Source organism: Phoca vitulina, unplaced genomic scaffold, assembly GCF_004348235.1.
Source record: "Phoca vitulina isolate PV1807 unplaced genomic scaffold, GSC_HSeal_1.0 scaffold36, whole genome shotgun sequence".
In the NCBI taxonomy this organism is placed as follows: Eukaryota; Metazoa; Chordata; class Mammalia; order Carnivora; family Phocidae; genus Phoca; species Phoca vitulina.
Genome location: NW_022589739.1, coordinates 10,952,582 through 10,967,019, shown reverse-complemented (window position 1 = coordinate 10,967,019; position 14,438 = coordinate 10,952,582). Strand labels below are relative to the sequence as shown.

General features: G+C 46.1%; 1 protein-coding gene across 1 annotated transcript; it reads right to left on the bottom strand.

The window, feature by feature from the left end:
• Positions 1–4,208: 4,208 nt before the first annotated feature.
• Positions 4,209–6,471, bottom strand: UBQLNL (ubiquilin like). Its single transcript, XM_032426892.1, has one exon. It carries the CDS (start codon positions 6,221–6,223, stop codon positions 4,409–4,411), a length of 1,815 nt encoding a protein of 604 aa, XP_032282783.1. The 5' UTR covers positions 6,224–6,471; the 3' UTR covers positions 4,209–4,408.
• Between the last annotated feature and the right edge of the window lie 7,967 nt (positions 6,472–14,438).

Here is a 14,438-nt window from a genome sequence, read left to right as displayed (position 1 = left end):
GGTAAGCAGCAGGAGGCCCAGGTCTGTGGGGACACAGCTGGGGGATGGGGATGGGGTACCAAGATCATCCTTTCGGGCAGTGGCAAAAGTAAGAAAGGTGAGCAGGAAGAGGGCCTGGGGTCTCAGAGCGGGGCCATAGGGAGTCTGCATGGAAGGGGCAATGAGGTCCTCAGGATAGGATGCTTGTGGAGGATTATGGGTCTGAGAGGTGTTAGGTCGGGAGAGGAAGACTGGATGCCCTGAGAAAGAGGTCTATGGTTGATGAGTGAAGGGCAAAGGCAGGAAGAAGGATTTGGGTCAGGGCATACATACCAGTCAGCTGTGGCCCCGTCCTTCCTCTTATACAGGGCTCCAAACCGCCCTCATCTTGCTAACAGCCACCCCTGAAGCCTTCTGGGCCGGAACCCACTCCGTCAGGTCACCTCTGTGACCTCAGCACTGACATCACAGCCTCACACAATGGATTCTTGAGACCTCTCCAAGGTGCTCTGTATCCCCAGGAATGCAACTGCCCCCCCTTACCTCTTCTATTTCCTTTACCTTGATGCCTTCTTCATAGTGAGGAACCTGGGCTGACCCTTCCATCACAGGTCAAGAGCCCTACTTCCACACACCTGTATGTGGTGTGTGGAGACAGCCTTGGATTGCAAAATTAGGAAGGCCTTAGCCTTAGCCCCCTATGTCCCTGTGAAGACCCAAATTCAACTGCACCCTGAATTGTTCTTCTTCCTGGCAGTCTATGTTTCTGTCTTCTTTTTGATTCAACATTAGACATGAATTTTTTATATATCTTCAGCATATTGGCTTTCTGATGGGCAAGATCTAGCATATGAGAGAAGGGCCAGAAATGACACGAAGTATTTATTTTACTTTTTAAAAAGATTATTGTTATTCCCCAGAAGAACCCAAAGAATGGACTGGCTATTTACTGAGATTTAAAAAAAAAAAGACCAGGGAATAAATTTTTTTTTTAAGATTTTATTTATTTATTCATGAAAGACAGAGAGAAAAAGAGAGAGGGAGGCAGAGGGAGAAGCAGGACCCTGGGATCATGACCTGAGCCAAAAGCAGACACTCAACTGACTGAGCCACCCAGGTGCCCCAGGGAATAAAGTTGTTAAACAGAAAACCCAGAGTTCAGAATTACATACATTTGAAATGTTTATTTTATACCCAAATGGACATGAAGGGAGGGAGTTCACTATTGTGAGCCTGCAGTTCATCAGTATTGGCAGAGTATTTAGAATCATAAGATTAGTGAGTATAGTAACAGGATAAAGGTAAAAAGACCAAGGCATGGGCACTACATATTTACAAGTCTGGAATATTAGATGTGTTCCACAAAGGAAATTGAGAAGAAATAAAACACTAAGTCAGAAAAAGGAGAGAGGGGGGGAACAAAGCAAATGAAGAAGAGTTTCGGAAAGGAGAGAGTAACTGACGGTGTTGGATAATGCTGGTAGATCAGGAAGATAAAGGCTGAGAACTGACCACTGGGTTTGACAAGAGAATGGGGGACCATGATGAACCTAGACTTGGAAGAGTGGAAGGGGCAGAAATCTGGCTGGAGTGGGTTTAAAAGCAAGTGGGTTGGAAATGAAGTGGATTCAATAAGAGTATTTTACCTAAGAGAAAGGCTATGATGGCTGTGTGGAAATGTGGGGATAGAGACGTTTTTGTTTTGTTTTTTCTTAAGTTTAGAATATTACATCATGCTTTTATTCTGATGGGAACAACACAATGAGGAGGGACAAATGATGCAGATGGGAGAGAAAATAATTGCAAGACTGAGCTATTGAGTAGATGAATTGGAGAGACTGGGATCAGTGCCCAAGCAGAGAGCTTGATTTTGGTCCACAGACAATTTATTCATAACAGGATGGAGCACAGAGTGTATGGGTTGTCATTGGACGGCCAGATTTCAGTTATGGCAAAAAGGTGGGGATCATTTAGAGGAAAGGTTATAGGTAGAGTAAGGATTTGCTGTTGCTAAATTATGAGTTCTAAATGGTAGGTGGAAAGGTTCAGAGAATTGATGACCAGTGGAAAATTGGGTCACATGAGGGATTTTCAGAACATATTGGGATAAGAATCAGAAAGGTGACACAATAGAGCTTGGGCTTTTCAGATAACATGAGGCAAACAGGGTATAAAGCTTAATTAGATTAACTGATTGGATAAGGGTGCCTAGGTGGCTCAGTCAGTTAAACATCTGACCCTTGGTTTTGGTTCAGATCATGATCTCAGGGTCCTGGGGATGAGCCCCACTTTGAGCCCCGAGTGGAGTACCACACTGGGCTCCACGCTCAGTGAGGAGTCTGCTTGGGATTCTCTCTCCCTCTCCTTCTGCCCCTCCTCCTGCTCAAACTCTCTAAATAAATAAATAAATAAATAAATAAATAAATAAATAAATAAAATCTTTTAAAAAAGATGAATTGATTGGGTGGAGGCATCTTAATAGGAATGTAGAAAATCCATTTTAGCTATAATTCTTTCTTGAGACCTCTCCTTTTACTAGTTTGAGTGGGGGAGTGGGAGTCTGGCAGCAGATCTGCAGGAGCACTTGTTTTGTGGGCTCTCCTTCAGTCTTGCTGATGGCAGTGTCAGGGCTAGAGGAGAGGTAGTCTGTGAGGAGCACACAGGATTTCTGTGGGTACCCTTTGCAGACCAGAATCTGAATCTGCATCACCACCTCCACTGCTCCAGACACCACCATCTCCCACCTGCTCCATTGCAAGAGCTACCTCATTAGTGTGTCTGCTTACACTTCTACCTCTAGCACAGTCTTTCCCCACTTGGCAGTCAGACCCATGCACTGAAACACCTGCATTGTTTGCTTGAAATCCAGCAGGGATTTTCTACTGCATTCATAGTAAAATCCAGAGTCCTCACCAGCCCCTACAAGTTCTTCCGGATGTCCTGCTTTTCCTTCCATTGTTTAGTTCAATCCACTCCAGCTACAACATCTCCTTGTTATTCTTCAAACACATCAAGAATATTCCCACCTCACACTTTTACTCCTAGGTAAACTTCTCTGCCTGGAAAATACTTCTCCCAAAGGAGTGCATGTTCAGTTCTCCCAATTTCTTCTGATTTCTGATCAATTATTGCCTTTCAGGAGAGGCCTTCCTGGATTACCCTGTATGTAGAAGACCTTATCCTACTTCATTTTTCCTCATAGCACTTATCCATAGGTTAAGTAGAATACAGTCTTATCCCCACAAAAGTAAACTCCTAAATAAAGGAACTTTATTTGGTCACTGCTGTTCATTCAATGCCTAAAACAATATTTGACTTATGAAATTATTTGACTTATTTGACTTTATTTGGTCACTGATATTTCTTCAATGCCTAAAACAATATTTGACTTATGTAATTGTTTACATACCAATTGGCTGGGATACTCCTGGGGAGGCAGGAAGAGGAAGAGATGGGGCCTTGACTAACTACAGAGAACACAAGCTACGGACATTTGATATGCCGAAGGACTTGTATTCTTGGAAGGTGCCATGCCCCCAGACGCCTGAGTTTTGGTGACAGGAAAGGCAGTCAGGGTAAGCAACTGTATCTCTCTGTGCTAAAGAGGGAATAGTAACAGTCCAGCAAAGTCCTATGATTGTAACAATGGCAATTAGTAAGAGATTCCTAAAGAGGATAAATACCTACCTAGACCTGGCTGAAATGTGGACTTTTCCTACTCTGGCCCACCAGGACATTCTTCTTCCACTTTCAAACTTGAACAATTTGGACTTGGGAAATTAAGGAAGTCTTTATGACTACATATATGTGTCTATCTATCGTAATTTTCCCTTTTGTATGGGTATATTATGACTGTCTTCCCCTACACATGGGTGTGTGTATGTGTCTTTAGGTATTTGTGTGTTGCTGTGCATGCCCTTGGCTGAGTGTGCAATGTGTTGAATGTATATGCCTGTATACATGAATCTTTGGCTATGTGACCTTGTGTATGTGTGCAAAGCATATACATGTCCTTGGGTGTGTGAGCATGGTATGACATCTGAGTTTGGGTTCTATGTACGCAACGATGATTCTCAAAAGATAAAAAAACTATGATTCTCTATCTCTATGTTAATATATGCATGTGGCATGTGTGTACACTCGTGTATGTACTGTAGGTGAGACAGGGATATCACATCAAACACAGATAGTTCCCTTTTTTGCAAAAGAAACAAAGCCAAACCTCAGATGGGGGCGTGTGGGAGTAGCCATTTTATTGACAGATCTTCTACCCATGGCCAATGGTCTATTATTCAGTGGAGAAAGCATTGTTTGGTTTCTCCTGTTCCAGGACTTCTCCTGGATGGAAGCATCAGAAGAGGTGGAAGAGGCAGATGATGTGGTCAAATGGGTCAGTAGCAGGTAACAAGCAAATAAGTAGGCATGGTGGTTAGAATCCTTGGGATCTCTTGAGTTTGCAAATAGCAGCACTGGTGTCCCCCTCAGTAGCAATGAGTGCCTCCAGATTGGCATGATGGTTCCCAAATCCCATGGCCTGGAGAGATTCCATCTGTTGACTGAAACGAATCTCAGGGGCTTGTGGAAGGCGGGAAGGGTCTCCAGCTAAGGACTGTAGCCTCTGCTGGACTGTTCCAGATTTGTGGCAGCATTCAGGATGTTTGGGTTCAACAATATCTGGCACATCCCAGGCCCAGGGCACTGTGTCAGGGTAGCTGCAGCTGGGTGCAGGAAGCCAACCCAGGCCCCACAGGTAAGGTGCAACCCAGGGTAGAAGAACAGGAGCCTCTGTGGCCAACAGCTGCAGACCCTGCTCAATCTGCAATATTGCTTGTGATGCTTTAGGGTTGGCTAGGGATATAAGCATGTCGGAAAGCTGTGTCTGCTGCAGGAATGTGGACAGCTGCTGCCTACACTGTTCACTCAGCTGGGGCATACTTATGAACAACATCATCTGGGCTGCCAAGTACGGGTTATTCAAAAGCAACTGCATCATGCTTCCTGTGATCTGGGAGCTGGTCTGCTCATCTGAAGGCTGGAGGTCATCCTCTAATTTCTGGTCAGAGCTATCTAGAGAGATGGTGGCATCTTTGTCTTCTGCCTGGGGCTGCTGGGTGAGCTCTATGCTAGGTAAGGCTGGTACCCCAGCCGGCTGCTGAATGGGACAGGTATGACTCCGGCTCTTGGTGGAGATAGTGGTAGCATAGGCACTGGGAGTATGGTTCACCCTGTTGGGGGTAACACTGGCTGAGGTGATAGAGGATAAACCACAAGAACTAGTATAGATGACTCGGGTTGTAGGGAGCTGTGGGAGCTGGTCCCGTCGTTCCTGGGGTGGTGTTGGAGATGGAGGTGAGGATTGAACTTGTTCCAAAACTTGTCCTTCCAGGAGAGCTGTGAAAGGGTTGCCCCCAAAGGGATCTTGTGAGCTGTTGAGCATTTGGTCATTGTAATCAACATAACTCTGACCCAGGACATTGTCCCCACCTGGCATTGTCTCTAAGCCTGAGTATGACTGTGGGTTCAGTGGATGCTCAAGATTCTGTTCAGGTTGCTGGATCTGCATTAGCTCTTGAATAATGGCAAGGTTTCTGGCCAGCTCCAGAGTCTGCCATAGGATCTCAGAACTGTCAAGGATGTGGGAGACTTCTGGGTTCTGCTGCATTAGTTGTTGTATGTCTGGGTGTTCTGAGATGAACTGTCTCATGAGGTCTGTGTTAGACAGAAGCTGCTGGATACTAGGATTCTGTAGCATCTGTGCTATATACTCTAGACTACCCACTTCCAGATCCTGGGTATGCATTTTGGATGCATCAGGCTCCACAAGAAGGGCTGATTCCACTGGGGTGTGACTCACACCAGCAGGTTGGTATACCCCATTGCTGTTACCTTCAGTGTTTCTGTCCCAGTGGCAGGGCTCTTTGGTCAGCAGTTTCCGGGAGGAATGGGCTAGGGATCTGGAGCTGCATTTGGACTTGATGACCAAGTGAATGGTGTGACCATCTAGGATGCCCCTTTGGCTCAGTGTGTCATGATCTTTGAGAAGGCGGCCCATGAAGACAAGCACGAGTTGGTCCATCTGGCACTTAAAGTGAGCAGATAGCTTCTCCTTGAACTGCCTCACTGAGGTGTCATCAGCTATCATAAAGTCTTCCTGCTTGCCTGCTGTCTTCACTATCACTCGGGTGACACTTGAGGAGATGTTCTTGTCTGCAGGCAAACCTGAAGGACGCCCACTCTGAGCCATCCTGGGTTTTCAAGAGATGACATGCGGCATGGACCTCAGTGGGAGGGCAGATGTTGAGCAGGTGGAAGCCGGGGCAGAAGGGTGAGGGCAGACAAATATTTCTGCTGGCCTTTGTCTCAGGTGTCGTGTTCTTAGACCAAAGGCTAGTTTCCCTGGTGCCCAGAAAGGGATGAGTGACCAGCTGGGGTCAGGTATTTTGTGATGTTATACCCCCCACCCCAGTTCTCCAGATGTGGCCCAGCTGAGGCCTGTCGTGGCTACTGATTCATACTTGGTACTAGGTGGGCTAAGTAAAGATGACTCCACCCAGGGCTGCCCCTCCCTTCTGCCCCACCCACCAATACCATAACCTCTTCAAAAAAGGGATATTGTGATGTCAACTCTAGTCTCACAGTCTCTGCCAGGACCAGCTAGGGAAGGGAGACATATTTGTATAAGTGTATGTGTGGAGGTGGGCGTAGGGGTGGGGTCACCAGATCTCCATAATAAAATAAAATAAGGTCATTTTCCAGAAAATAGAAGACAAAGTTCTCAGGATGGAACTATTAAAAAAAAAGGTGAGGGGTGGTGCCTGGGTGGCTCAGTCAGTTCAACCTCTGCCTTTGGCTCAGGTCATGATCTCAGGGTCCTGGGATTGAGCCCCTGCTCAGAGGGGAGTCTGCTTCTCCCTCTCCCTCTGCCCGCTGCTCCCCCTGCTTCTACTCTCCTGCTCTCTCTCTGTCAAACAAATTTAAAAAATTTTAAAAATCTTAAAAAACAAAAAGACCACATTGTTTATGTGAGATGTGTGCTTGTCTGTGGTGCTGTATGTGTGTCCCTGTTGGGATTGCAGGCTTGTTATATTGAAAGTCGAGTTTGCTGAAGCCATAGATAAAACTGCATACCTGTAAGAATGGAATCTCTCCTGTAAGAAGGATCTTATTACTTTTGTTAGAGATCTCAAAAAAATGAGGCCTTACAAAGGAAAAGGGAGCAAGGACAAAGTTCACAAGTGGAAAGGGAGGTCATGGTTTTCTTTGGCTCTAGGTTTAGTGATACTGGACTTAACTGAGAGTGCTCCCATGTGGAGATTGATTTCCTCGATCCTAAAAGCAGGAGCAAGGCTAGCTGGGGAGGCTCCCTGAGGGGCATTTCAAATTAAAGGTGAGTGAGCCCTTCCTCGCAAAATATTTTTTATTCAGCTATCACTTGGTCTTTTCTACATGTCATTTTAGCAGAACTTTTAGAAAGATTTGATTCAATGTCTTAGCCCAGTCTTCAGTGCCCACCTTTGTGTCATAGCATTAGTGGGACAGAAGTCTGTAGATCAAGAGGTGATGGTGGAGGTGATTCGTAGTGAAATTCCTAACAGGACGGGTTTAGGCAACTAAAACAGATTCTCAGTTCCACGCAGTTTTGGGGGATGGTGCTTGATCTATATTTGGGCAGCAGATAATTTTCCCTTAGTGGATATGTTAAAATGTGTATTTATGTTTACGTAGATGGAAATATTGTACAAATGAGTAAGAACCCATATGTCTGGTTGGATGTATATTTGTGAATGTTTGTATATGTGGAAGTATAAGCATGAGACAGTGTGCCTGAAGTATTCTGGTATCCTCTGTGTGACTGTGAAGACTTTGGGATCTGAAATTTTGAACATTCCATCCGACCCCATGGGAGGGAGCTGAACCACTCAGATAGATAAGTAACAGAGGTGGAGTGTCTGGGCCTCTATGTTCTCAGTGTGTTGAAGATGAGCAAAGATATTACAGACAGTTGGCCAGGGGACTTCCTGTGTCACACCAAAGGATTCTCTATTGAGAATGTCTAGACCACCAGCTCAGTCCACGTCAGACCCTCCTCATGCTCAGCCATTAGCTGCTTACTTCCTAGAATGGGACTCAGGCCTAAGTCCTTCCCTCAATTGCACTCAAAGTGAGATTGATTCAGGACAGGGAAACATTGATTTTCACACCAAGACACTGCCTCTTTACTCCCCAGGTACCCTGAAGGAGGCTGAGGATAAGAAAGGGGGCTTCTATATCCCATTCTAATGACCAGTTGCCCTGGTCTCTGCACTGGGAGCAGAGGCTCTCAACATAAGGCTTATCATCTTAAGCCTAGTTCATGGAATTTTATATTTGTCAAAGCTGGATTCCTGGTTTTCAAAACACAGAATAGATTTGTTTTAAAAATTAGAATGCTGTGCCTACAATTCTAGGATTCTAGTAAAGAGGTGTTTGTTAGTGTTAGTGTTTGTTTCCCAGTCAAACCACAATCAAATCCAGGTAGGCCATTATTAAAAAGAACTTTAATGTAAGGATTGAGTTATCAGTTCTACAGAATTATCAATTCTACAGAATTATCAATGATAAAGATATAATCAACATTTCTCAATCAGTAGGAGTGATGGCCATTGTGGGGGACGATTCATCTGGAGTTATGAGAAGGAGGACATGATTCTCCCAATACTCTGCCCCAGGGGTCTCAGGGCCTAGAAGATTTCTCGGGTGTGACAGGATGTGGTCAGGAAGAAGCCAAGAGAGCTTTCAAGCTGGTGGTTTTGATTGTTTCTGCTTCCGTGCCAGGAAGCTGAGGTCATAATTGATCAGGTAGCCATCATTGTAGACATAGAGCTTGTGATCCAAGGGGGAGTAATTGATGCCATGTAGCGTTTCCAGCATCTTATCCAGCGGGATGCTGAGATGGCGCTCCCGCCCAGTGGTGGTATCAAAAGCATAGAAGATCTCTTCTTGGCGGGTGCTCAGTGGGCGTAAGGCATAGAGCACTCCACAGGCCATGAAGGCTCCTGACAAGGCTGGCTTGTACTGGCTGGTGCGCCAGGTTTTCTCCACCGCTAAGGTGCCGGTATTGAGACGACTCACAACCAAGTTTCCCTTGCTCTCCTCAGTGGCATAGAGCACCCACAGCCCCTTCTCATCACCAGCAAAATCTATGTCTTTCCAGGACACACCGGCATAGGAGAATCGGTTGTTGTAGGTGGCACTGGGCAATGGGCGTCGTAGCACCAGGGTGTTGGAGGAGAGATTCACCTTGGCAATGTCATGTGTGCCATAATAATTGAAGTACATGAAGTTCTCGTACACGGTATTACCGCTGCCATCACCGTAGCCCATTGTCCTCTCCACATAGTTCTTCATCAGTACCAGGTCATCATAGGACTTGTACAGCCGGTAGTAGTCAAAGTACCTAGGCCAAGCCCCACACCAGAATCATCAGGGTACACAGTGCTAATAAAAATGAGCAAGCTAGTGCTCTAATTAATAGCGGGAGCTTTGGAATCAAACAGAACTGATTTGTAATCTCTCTTCTTTTACTTACAATATACTGGGACAAAAAACAACTGTAAAAAAAATCAGTAACAGCAATAACACTGACATCAAACTCAACAATGCCTCATGGACACTGTGAGTGCATTATCTCATTTAATTATAGCAACAGCACCAGAACTTAGGTTGTATTCCCACAGACTAGGAGACTGGTTCTCAGAAAGAATAAGTAATTTGCTCAAAGTCACTCACTCAGCTCATAACTAAAATCTGTAAAAAGAATAACAAAAGAATCTATCTCATTGATATCAGGACTGACCTAAATAATGCTAATAAACCAATTAGTAGAATATTTCTCTCCAAGTAAGCCATCATCAAGGGATAGCTATTATTCTTTTCTTCTTTATGGAGACTCTTCTATACCTAGACTCCACGGCATTCCACCTGCCCCTGAGACATTGGTGTCCCAGAGTGGGACACAGTTCGGAGGTGGATTTGGGGAGACCTATGCTCATGAGATCACTTTGGAAAGTTCTTTAAATTATCCCTGAATTGTCACTGCTTGACATTGGTAAGTATTGCCTTACCCACAGAGATTTTGAGACTATTAAAAAAGCAAAGTCATGTTAATATGCTTCACCTGCTACAAAGCACCTGTAGGAATTGGGAGCAATGTTATTAGTAACACTATCTGAGACGATCTTCCACTGAGGCCCTTCAGTGATAGGTTCAAGCCATGTTCATCCTACCCTCCTGTAATCTCCTACTCAGTTAGATCTTTCTCATACTCCTATATAGACTGACTTTAAACCCCCTGCCTGTGCGTTGCGCCTAGCTGCCTAGCCAGGCTGCCAGGTTATTGAAGGGCTCATTCATCTACTCATGGATTCAGTTAGCAATCTTATCATCTAAAAAAACATCCACTAGCACCAATTATACCTGTCACACTTTTCTACGGAATCTCACATGATATTCTCATAATTTAACTATCCTTACTTTCCAAATGACTAGAATGGGTCTGAGACATTAATGCATTTTCCAAGCTCACTCTAAGTACTGAGATTCAAACTCAGCTTTGTTTGAGTCCATGTCATAAGTATGGTCAAGTTCATCCTTTAAACTGTTCTCAGAAGAAGCTAGGATTTTGAGGGCCAGGTGGAGAAGAGTTTGCTCTTGAAATAAGATCAGGCTATAGATAGAACCAGTTTGGATTATGATCAGATTGGAAATTTCGGACAGTGGGTTTGTGAAGGAGCTCAGGGCCATCTGAGTCCTCCTTAATCCAGAGAGGAGTTCTAGGAGGTGGCCTGTCAGGCCTAGGCTAAGTTTGTCCAGGGGCATACCTAAAATGGAGAGAGGAAGCTCTGCTGGGGCTACAAATAAACCCGTTAGGGTAGGGTAGGGAACATTTGGAATGAACCTGGTTGCAAAAGAGAAACCATCCTGAACTCACCTGCCATTCTTACCCAGAGGAGCTACCCAGTAGAGGGAAGAGTCTAGATTGGGTGCTGAGTCTCGACCCCAGACACCTGCCATATGGGAGAAGCCTCTCCAATTGAGTTGTACCACAAGGGGTCGGCTGACTTTCTGGAGGCCTCCGTGGGCACAAGAACCTACAGAAGAGAGCAGGCAAGGTAGAAACTAGGAGTGAAGCACCCAACCCACAGGGAGAGGACAATGAAAGTGTAATAGCCATGTGTGCATTTCAGCATGTGTCTGTCTGCCTGAGGGCATGCAGAGCTATATAAGCAGGTGTGACTTTGCACGAATAGAGGATAGTGCACATGTCTGATTATAGGTGTGTTTATATATATCTGTACATACTAGTATGCCTGTATGTGAGAGTGTACCTATCTCAGTCTGCAGCCCTTAGTGATCCAGCATGCAAGGAAGCAAAAGACCTTTGCTGCCCAACCCTCAGTACCCCATAACCAACCCCCTATTCCCAAATCCAGTCTTTGGGGAGATGAGAGCTTAAGAAATTCAGTCTGAGGCCTCACCAGGGGGCAGGGGTGGACCAGAGGCCTCTTGCCACTTCTCCCTCTCACAATCGCTGAGCCGGCCCTCAAGAACATCCACCTCCTGGCGGTAAGCACGGAGGCTGCGCTGGTCAGAGTCAGCCAGAAGCTTGAGTGTGAGGCTGGCATTAGCCACCTATGGAAACAAGATGCCAAGGATATGGGTCATGGACTGTTCCTATGAACTGAAGTGAGGCTCCCATATTGCCCAGCTCAGTGACTTTTTTCCCCAGAAATAAGTGATTTTGGAAATCATCAAATTTATGAGATTAAATAAGACAGGAGACTATGGAGGGGAGAGGGATTCTCCAATCTATCCCCATGTACCTGGCTCTGGAGTTGAGAGAGGAGGTCCTCAGTCTCACTACCTCCTTCCTTGGCCATAAGCTGGGTCACCAACTCCCGTGCTCCCTCTAGCTCCAGGCGCAGCAAGTTGTATGTTGGGGCCTCCTAGGAGGAAGCAAGAGCAATGGGATTCCTGGGCTTCAGGGCACAGTTCATTTCCAGGACCTGGTTATCCTGACCTTCAATGGTGTGAGCGTACTCACTGACCTGGGTGCAGGGGAATGGACAAGCAGGACCCCTAAACCTCAACACCTGTGGCTCTTTCTCCCGTTCACATGCTCCCCAGTGCCACACAGCCAACAAAATACTCTCAGATCTGTCACTTTCATTTGTTCCATTAACAGCCATTGAGGTGAGCATTAGTGTTATCTCCATCTCACAGCTTAGGACATTCGTGTCCTTCTATTCACTTCAGGAAAAATCACTATTTCCCCCATATGCCCAGTTTCTCTTCCCCTTTCCTGGTTACAGACACACTTTCAGGAGTGTCTTGGTGAGTAAATGAATGGACAGACTCCTAGCTTCCAGGCCCTCTACCATCAGCCTTCCCCAGGGCTCTACAAGTACCCATTCCGAAAAGCTACTGCCCACATCACAGGGTGGATGTCACATTTCCATTCACTCAGCCTTACTTACAGCGTTGATTGCAAACTCACCAGCCTGGCCCACAAGACTCTCCAGATATTGCCCCTATTTTAACTCAACTCCAACTTTTTTCCGTCTCCTTTGCACTGGCCATCCCACTTTCCTCTTCCTTTGCTAAAACCTCTTCCCATCTCCCACTGCACCTATACCCATGAATTGTCCTCTTAATGGAGGAAGCACATCCTACACAAGCCTCTCTGTACTGTGACTGCCACTGAGAATCCCAAGAACGACACCTAATTTTTCCTTCATACTCAGGATTCATCTCAAAGATGAGGGCTATGCTTCCTTCAGCAATTTCTCTACCACCCCGGCTCATTCTCATGCTGGATCCAGGAGAGAATGTGCTCCTATAACTGCCAGCCCCAGCGCATAGCTCCAGTGCTTACCCTGGATAGCTCCTGATCATACTTGTCCATGAGCACCTGGGTTATACTCTGTAGCTGTTCCAGCTGATTCATGGGCATGAGGTTGTTGGGCAGGTGAACTACACAATGGCACAGGCCGTCCTCATCCACAGAACCCGGCACCCTTTTCACCAGCTGCAAAGGCAAGGCCATGGGCACATTAAGTGTGATGAAACATGGGTCCTAATGTGCTGTTTAGGAACATGAAGCAGAAGAGCTGACCCTACTCTGGAGTGTCTGAGAAGAGCTCTCTTGGCACAGGAGGTTGTCCATGACTGACTCTCCTTCTGCCATGAGTTGGAGTGACCCTTCCCTTGACTTCCCAGAACATTGCACGTTCCCCTTCCAGCTCCTAGAGGTGGGGCCTTCCTCACCTACCTCATACACTGGCTGGTTCTGGTCACAGTTCACAGAACTGGGAGTAGACTCTTCCTTGAGGCTCTATGGAAAAGAGGAAAGCTGATCTGAAAAGAAGTCTTAAGGGACCAGTTTAGGGGATACAGTACCTCTACTCTGGAGATTGAGTAGATTCCCACAAGTTCATTTTGTTGTGAAGACAGCAGGAACAGAGTGTTCCAAATTGTCAAAGAAGGGAGATGAATATGAACAACACCGTGAGGCACTGGACTCTGGACTGATATTTAGTGCTCACAAGAACATGACAACATATGACTTGAATTCTTCATTTTAAGTTGAAAACTAGAGGTTCTGAGAGTTTTAAAAAAATAAATAAAACAGCTGGGGTTTCCTTACAGATTCTTCAAGAATCAAGATGTGTGGCTCCTGTCCTGTGAATCGTCCCACACTAGTTTTTCTGGCCCTGGGAGTTAATTAGGTTATGTTTTCAGTCTGAACTCCAGCCCAGTGGTTTAGCTTTTGGGGATGTTGAAGCAAAGGACACATGCCTACAACAGCCCAGGCTGGCCTGCCTCAGCTCCAGCATCCTTCACTAGGAAAAGGGTGGCAGATTTCTTCAGAAAGTGAGGCCTCATAGAAGAGCAGGGTGGATAGCCCTGAAATCCTCCTCTCTCATCTTCATCCTTGTTTTCCCTGTCTCACCCTAAGCCTACCCAAGCCCAGCAACAATCAGAGCAGACTGGGCATCCTATCCCCCTTCCAGACATCCCTAGGTCTCTCCACCTTCACTCTCTCTCAGAACCTGGGACTTCTTGAAACAGGTCAGAGGGATGAGGGAAGCCAGGCTGAAGCCCACCTGTTTGAGACCCCAGCACCCTCAGGCTGTACCTGAGGCTGTCCAGAGAGCACCAGGAGCAGCAGCAGTAAGGGTATCCAGAGGGCCAGGGCAGGCTGCATCTTGCTTCTGCTACAGGAGGGGAGCAAGACCTTTGAGTTCCCCTAAGCTTTTATCTCTGGTCCCAGTGAATGGTCTCAGCAGGAGGGATATAGATTTCAACATCTGAAAGGACTGAGCATGTGAGAGGGGTTGGGAAGGGACAGGGTGGGGCATGGGAAAAAGAGGACTGTGACATACTTGTGCTTCCAGAGATGGGGTAGAAGGGACTTTTTT

Bases quoted from the DNA above. Each gene is read 5' to 3' on its own strand.
- UBQLNL (XM_032426892.1), bottom strand. From the start codon at position 6,223: ATGGCTCAGAGTGGGCGTCCTTCAGGTTTGCCTGCAGACAAGAACATC.